This window comes from Gekko japonicus, unplaced genomic scaffold (assembly GCF_001447785.1).
Source record: "Gekko japonicus isolate JY-2015 unplaced genomic scaffold, Gekko_japonicus_V1.1 scaffold1537, whole genome shotgun sequence".
NCBI classification, from domain to species: Eukaryota; Metazoa; Chordata; class Lepidosauria; order Squamata; family Gekkonidae; genus Gekko; species Gekko japonicus.
The window spans coordinates 238,339-245,802 of NW_015164233.1; the positions used below are offsets into that span (position 1 = coordinate 238,339).

Genomic DNA, 7,464 nt, shown 5'->3' on the forward strand with positions numbered 1-7,464 from the left:
CACACACTACGAAGAAAGAGTAAAAGGAGAAGAAGAGGAGATTGGATTTATACCCCGCCCTTCACTACCCAAAGGAGTCTTAGAGCAACTTACAAACTCCTTTCCCTTCCCCTCCCCACAACAGGCACCCCGTGAGGTAGGTGGGGCTGAGAGAGCGGGGACAGAAACTGTACTTTCTCAAGGACAGCTCTGACAGAACTGTGGCTTGCCAAAGGTCATCCAGCAGGTGCAAGTGGAGGAGTAGGGAATCAAACCCAATTCTCCCAGATTTAGAGTCCGCACACTTAAAAAAACAAACACAAACAGCTTGCCAGAGTGCTTGGTCCGGCGAGAGGCGGGACAGACCTCGAAGGCCCCGGTGTTCTAAGAACCACGGCTCCGCGTCGAACCGTCTCCCTCCACTCCCTCCCCCAGAGCACCGTCAAAGAGGAGGCAGGCGCCATTCGCTTTTACAGGTTCCGTTTCTTTATTCAACTCGGTAAACATCTAGTTACAAGTTTCGCAACAGAAAAAAAAAATCCAAATCAGATTTTTTATAAGATGGGGGAGAGAGAGCTGAGAGAGGTAGGGCTTGTTTGGTTTGTCCGCATCTCACCCCCCCACCCCCCAAAATCCCTTGCGACCTTTCACACATACCCCACACTCCCAGGGGAGGCTGGCGGGACAAGAGCGGAGGCAACTAGAAGGTTTATTTCCAAGTGCTTGAAACTAATAGCAAGTCAGTAAGATTTGCCTATGGGGGCTGCTGCTGGCGGGGGTGGGTGGGTGGGGGGGGTTTGATTAAATGCAAACTCCAGAACCAGCCAAAACTTGGAAGCAGGAGATACAGAAGGGGTGCCAAGAGACTCAAGGGGAATCATTCCCGCATCTCCTCCAAAACACTAAAGGGGGAAGGGACAGACGGAGGGGTGGGTCAATGAAAAGGCAGGGAGAGAATCGAGAGGGAAGAGAACCAAGTCAAATCACCGCGTCACTCATTCACGGACAAAGTCCCCGACATCATTTCCCTCGGCCAGCTGCTCTACGCAAAGAGTGTTAACGCTGCCTCGAGATGGTTAGTCAATTTAAATCTTAGGTGAGGGGGGAGGGCAGGAAGCTAGTTTTCGACTCGTGGAAGGTCCAAAAGTGACGGTTTGGTAGGGGCTTCGCCATCAGAGTTTCACTGTCTGTACCTGGGCAGAAAGGTAGGGATAGAAGGAGAGAAACAACAGAAATCAGGAAAAAAAGAGGGAACAGAAAGGAAACGCAGAAGGAATAAGAAAATGGAAAATTCAGTGCAGGAGGTCTGGTGACTTGGGCCTAGGGGTTAACTCTGAAGGGGCTATACCACTTCAGGTGGGGACTTGTGTAACTCGTGGGGGGGGGTCTTCTCACACAGAAAGTTAGCAGATCAGCAACAACAGACTATAATTCATCTAGAATTCACTTCCCCCCCTCAGTTGTCATCTTCTCCTCAGTCATCTTCCCCTCAGCCACTTCCCTTCCCCTCAGTAGGCTAGAATTCATCTTCCCCTCAGCCATAATTATAGATATAAAACTATTTTTATTTTTTAATCCCACCATGTGAGTCTCCCCCTGTAGGCTGAAGTGGTACAGCCCAGACACAAGTTAGCCCCAGCTGGAAGGAAGCCCTCTGTTCAAATCCAGTTTTCAAGAGGGTTGTGCATCTCCTGCCACCGGAGTCAGGCGATCCCCCGGGCAGTTCAGATACCTCATTTCAGACATCGTTACAAGTGCACTGCCTTCCTGTCCATACCCTTGCCCTTCCCGGGATTCTGGTTCTGCACCCAAGAGGTTTCTTCACAGCAACGCTTCAAGACGTTGTAACTCCAAGAGGTCCAAGTGGGAAGCAGTGACAACCCCTTCCGTCCAGTTTCAAGCCACCCCTGTGCACTCTTAACTAAGCTGCACTTAAGACTACCTTCCGAGGGTGGGGTAAAGTAGGGGGCAAATCTGTTAAGTCAGTCTACCCTTAGCTATGGAGAAATCTGCCTTAACGGAAGTGGAGAAAAGGTCCTTTGTGTGTGTGTGTGGGGGGGAGAGGCAAGGGCTTAAGGAAAAAGCAGCAGTTGTAGCCTGCGATACTCTCTGTGGTTCAGTCCTGGCTGGAAAGTGTACAGAACCCAATTGGGCCTGCACCAATGTTCCCTCTAAGCTGTGGCATCTTGTGAGCAAAAATTCTACTTTGTGAGCTACTGGCATTAAAGTTGTGAACGAGCGATTTGGCTGCTGCATAAATCAGTTTGCTCTGGAGCCATCCTTCCTGAGCTGAGACAGAAATCTGTGAGCCGGAGGCTACAAATCTGTGAGCTAGCTCGCACCAACTCAGCTTAGAGGGAACTGTGGCCTGCACCCATTGCTGTAAGGCACCTTGGTTTTCCGTATAGCACAGAGTGACGTGCGCGGAGTTGTCCGATGGCTTCCTTGTCCAAGGGCCACACGGGACACCAACGTGCTTCGCTTCCGACACAAAATTACACCAGCGAGCCAGCAGGTTAATCCACATATCGGAGGTTTTTCCTCTCAACATTTTATTTTGTTGTACAGAGAACCTTCCCCCGAACAAAAACGTCCAACCCCCTCGCAAATAAGCCTTCATTCTCACCGGTTCCCCCACACATCTGCCTCTCGCAAACGAAAGGGAAGAACGTAAAAAAACAAAAGAGCCACCAACCACCTTCCAAAGAAATCTCCGCCTTCTGTTTAATCACATTTTAGTCAGGTTTGCTGGAAACGCACTTAAATCTCTCCTGCCGTACAAGTCCTGAAGCTCAGTTTGCCATTGTAGCGGGGGCGTGTGGGAGAGGGGGGTGCGTGTATTTAGGCACTGTTTCCCCCCCACACACACCTGGGCTAGCATGATATGATTAAGGAGACCTTAAAAAACAAGGACTACAGACGTGCACCAAAATAAAGTCATGTCATACCGAGAGTGGCCACCCCGGCAGCTCCTCTGAGGAGCCTGGGAGAATACTGGGGCCGGGGAAATCATACACTGGCACAGCGTGCGCGTGAGGGGCAACCGTTAAGACTTACAAGAACATGAAGGTAGATTTGGGGGTGACCGCATCGCACCCCCCCTTAAGTCTGCTCTGGATTCACCAGTCGTACCGGCGGGACTGTCTGGTCGGCGACTCCTCTGGTCCCTGAATAGCGAGACGGGTCCCCTCCGCCCGGCGGCCGTTGCTTCCCTCATGACGCCGGTAATCCAGTCCTCTCTGCGTCCGGTAGCGGGACGTCTCTCGTCTCCACTCGTCGTCGAATGCGGCTGCGTCGCCTGGAAAGGGAGCGGTCGAGTGGGGGAGGGCGAAAAGGGGGAGGGCGAGCGGAGGTGGGGAACGCGCCCTCCCCCCCCGAGGGATGGCGGAGGTGACGCGAGGACACTCACTTTCATCAAGGTTGATGTAGTCTTGCCTCTCCTCTTGGTCCCCCGTGCGGTGGTTACGCGAGCGCTGCATGATGTGTGCCCTCTCCCGGATGTGGTGCCCGATCGACATCTGCTCCAGGCCGCTGTCCGAGTCTCGTACCGTCCGCCTTGTCTCCCGGATCTGGAGACAGGAGAAAAGGGGTCGCCGCTGTAGATACGTTACGGTATCTACCCGGTCATCACTGTAGGTGTGTTACTAGAACCTTATTAAAGCCTCCTCTGACATTCTGCAGTTTTGCTGGGGAAGAATCTTTTCAGTCTAGAACCCGGCCAATCCTCCAAGCGGCTCAGTATGTGGTCTCCTTTCCCCCCATTTCATCCTTATCACACCTGTGAGATAAATTAGATTGAGACTGTCACTGCCCGAGGCTACTCCGAGAGCTTCGTGGCACAGTGGGGATCTGAACTTGGCTCCTAGTCTCCTCTGGTATGTCCCCGGGAGAGTGCTACGGTCTGCTGACAGCAATTGGCTGGTGATCCCTGGCCCTTAAGATATCCGGCTGTCCTCGACCAGAGGCAGGGCTTTCTCGGCCCTGGCCCCGACCTGGTGGAACTCTGCCAATTTCCACCAGGGCCCCGTGGGACTTAATGCCATTCCACAGGCCCTGTAAGGCAGAGATGTTCCGCTGGGCTTTTGGTTGAGGACAGCGACGGTTTTCCATCATGGCTGGAGCCCGCTTTTCTTCCATTCTGCCCGCTTCGGCCTCCTTCCTAACCTGCCCACTAGATAGAAGAACAGTCCAGGGCAATGTTCCCTCTAAGCTGTGGAGTCTTGTGAGCAAAAATTTTACTTTGTGAGCTATAGGCATCAAAGTTATAAGCGAGCGATTTGGCTGCATACATTAGTTTGCTGTGGAGCCATCCTTCCTGAGCTAAGACAAAAATCTGTGAGCCAGAGGCTAAAAAACTGTGAGCTGGCTCACACTAACTCAGCTTAGAGGGAACACTGCTCCTGAGTAGGTTTCGGATTAAATTATGGATGCCATCTGGAGACTACTAAATTAGGACTGATGGTTGATTTTAGTATGTGATTTTATATTGTTTTTAACGGTTGTAAATCGCCCAGAGCCTTGTGTACTCAAGGACTGGGAGATCCAGAAATTTAATATAACGATGATGATGATGCTTTCACCACTACGCTACCTGAACGTACAGAGTTGCTCCCCCAATGCACACGAGGGCAACTCTAATAATTGCTGTCCATTTCTCTGCAGAAGGGTTATTCCCACACTAGGATACAAGCTACACCTCTAACCCTGAACCATGTCTACCGGCCCTTGAAGTGACACCCAGCAAAACTACCAATCCCTTGGGGCCAGTTTCATTTATAGCCCCGCCTTTCTCTCAGATGGGAACCAAAGTGGCTTTTCACATCATTCTCCCCTCCCGAGTCTTATCCTCACAACGACCTTGTGAGGTCCGTGAGGCTGAGGGTGTGTGAGACTGACCCAAGGCCACTGAGCAAGTGGGCAGGAGATGGGCTCAGACCTTCCAGATCCCACTCAGACACATTCGCCACGTTGGGGCTTTTAACGTTTCAGCCACAAAACGCAGCTTATTTTCCTCACCCCGCCCGGTGCAGAGCGCGTCTCTGACGTCTCCTGGTAAACTTTAGGCCCTTCGCCCAGGTTTGAGTACGATATGACAGTCGAGGAGGTAAACGTCTGGCAGTTGGCTCCACTGGTCATGTGCTCCTAGAAGCAAGCCGAGGAGTCGAGGGAAACAAGTGAGCGATCCAACAGAGAAGGCACGGCTCCTGCCGAGACTGAGTTTCACCCCCCCCCCCCCCCAGACCATTTTTTCTTGAAAAACTTGGAGGATATGACTATTCTTTTTCTCCAGCGCCACTCCAGGGGATTGAATGAGGAACACACAGACTCGCGAAAAAGGCAAAGCACTCAAGAAGAACCAGATGGCGGAATTATTTCCATCTCAGCCACAAAAGGCAACATGTACTCTGGGGTTGGAGTTGGGATTTTATTTTATTTTTTTGAAAACCCTGTTCCTAGGCAATTCAAATGTTGAACCAATTTTTTTAAAAAAAGGAATCCTGCCTCTTTTAAGCAGGTACCATCCACTCATTTTCAAGCACATCTTAAAAGCCATAAGGGCTAGAAACTTGATTTTTCAAAAGAAGCAAGAGATTCTCAGGAGTTAAATTCTATTCCAGGTATCACATTATACACAGCCTTAGATGCAAGGCTCTCTTGGGACCAGGCCTGTAGCTACGGGCATTTCGGGGCTCCGCCCCCTCAAATGTGAGGCACGCCCCACAACAGCCGCTGCCCCTCTACTCCTCCCCCTTCCCGTGACATTAAAAGGGGCTCTCCAGCTGATTTGTGGGAGCACATGGCTGATCAGCTGGAGAGGCCCTTTAAATCTTGCAGCCACCCCTCTCCCTCCCCACCTCCAAGATTTAAAGGGCCTTCCAGCTGATCTTGCAGGAGGGGAGGGAGAGGGGCGGCTACAAGCCGCATGCCTTCCCTGATCTCCAGGCGGCGATTTTGCCGCTTGGAGATCAGGCACGGGCAGCCACCGCTAGAAAAACAGCATTTTAAACGTTTTAAATGCTGTTTTTCTAGCAGGGGCTAGCACGTGACCGCCCCTCTCCCCCCCCCGCTGCCCCACAAAATTTCCCCATGCCCCACCAACCAGTGTTCCCTCTAAGCTGAGTTAGTGTGAGCTAGCTCATAGTTTTTTAGCCTCTGGCTCACACATTTTTGTGTTAGCTCAGGAAGGATGGATCCAGAGCAAACTAATTTATGCAGTAGCCAAATTGCTCACTCACAACTTTAATGCCAGGAGCTCACCAAGTAGAATTTTTGCTCACGGGACTCCACAGCTTAGAGGGAGCCTTGCCGGCAAACCCAAAATTTCTGGCTACGGGGCTGCTTGGGACAGGAAGAAAAGGAGAAAGAAATCTGGTCACCGACACCCAGCAAGTTCGCAGCTACGGCTGTAGGGCTCGCCACGCGCCTACGCATCATGCAACTCTACAGTGTGCTGCAGCCGGGCAAAGTCAAAAACGACATTTCCCTTTCGCAGCACATGCACCAGCCTTTTCACCTCCTACGCCTCAACCCCCCCCCCCTGCAGCCCCCCCAAATCCAAACACTCCCTGCACACTCGCTGCAAAAAGAGCTTGCTGTTTTACAGTTAAAAGGATTCCCCTCTCACAAATCCCTTGCATTATGTTACAACACCACGGGGAAAGGAAAAGATGGCGTATCAAACCTCTTTCTGGGATGACTGTGCTTCCTTCTCAACCAAAAAGGAGAGTGTGGCAACATGTCTTGTAAAAACGAAAAGCGACGGAAAGAAGGCCTTCCTGTTATCTCCCTCTGTTCTGACTCCACGAGACAGGAGTCCTACCTAGGGACTGCCAGCAATGAGAGGGCTTTGGGGGGACAGGGAGGCAAACTAAGAGAACTTACCATGTTTCCAATCATGTCGTTCATCATGCCAAACATGTCCCTGCAGCCGGGCAAAGCCAAAAACGACATTTCCCTTTCGCAGCACGTGCACCAGCCTTTTCACCTCCTACGCTTCAACCCCCCCTCCCCCTGCAGCCGCCCCCAAATCCAAACACTCGCTGCAAAAAGAGCTTGCTGTTTTACAGTTAAAAGGATTCCCCTCTCACAAATCCCTTGCATTATGTTACAACACCACGGGGAAAGGAAAAGATGGCATATCAAACCTCTTTCTGGGATGACTGTGCTTCCTCTCAAGCAAAAAGGAGTTTGGCAACATGTCTTGTAAAAAGGAAAAGCGACGGAAAGAATGCCTTCCTGTTATCTCATCTCCCTCCTTTCTGACTCCACGAGGCAGCGGTCCTACCTAGGGGAGTGCCAGCAATGAGAGGGCTTTGGGGGGACAGGGAGGCAAACTAAGAGAACTTACCATGTTTCCAATCATGTCGTTCATCATGCCAAACATGTCCATGAAGCCACCTGCCTGAAGGGAGGAGCAGATTGAGAGAGAGAGAGAGAGAGGAGGGTGAGATAAGGCAGAACCAGCCGGAAAAGAAGAGAAGAAGA

At 51.4% G+C, this 7,464-nt stretch overlaps 1 protein-coding gene across 2 annotated transcripts in view; it reads right to left on the bottom strand.

Moving 5' to 3' along the window:
* Positions 1-769: 769 nt before the first annotated feature.
* MLF2 (myeloid leukemia factor 2) overlaps positions 770-7,464 on the bottom strand; it is a 15,584-nt gene continuing 8,889 nt past the window's right edge. Inside the window, exons 4-8 of one of the 2 annotated variants that reach the window (XR_001482424.1) lie at positions 7,328-7,381; positions 4,996-5,121; positions 3,389-3,548; positions 3,037-3,277; positions 770-1,172 (exon numbers count right to left, since the gene is read on the bottom strand). Coding sequence is in view for 1 of the 2 variants with exons in the window: in XM_015408596.1 (XP_015264082.1) it covers positions 3,099-3,277; positions 3,389-3,548; positions 4,996-5,121; positions 7,328-7,381 (519 nt within the window). In the remaining variant the exon portion in view is untranslated. Of the gene's footprint in view, positions 1,173-2,349; positions 3,278-3,388; positions 3,549-4,995; positions 5,122-7,327; positions 7,382-7,464 lie in introns of those variants that run through there. The other variant, XM_015408596.1, reaches the window with a different exon arrangement.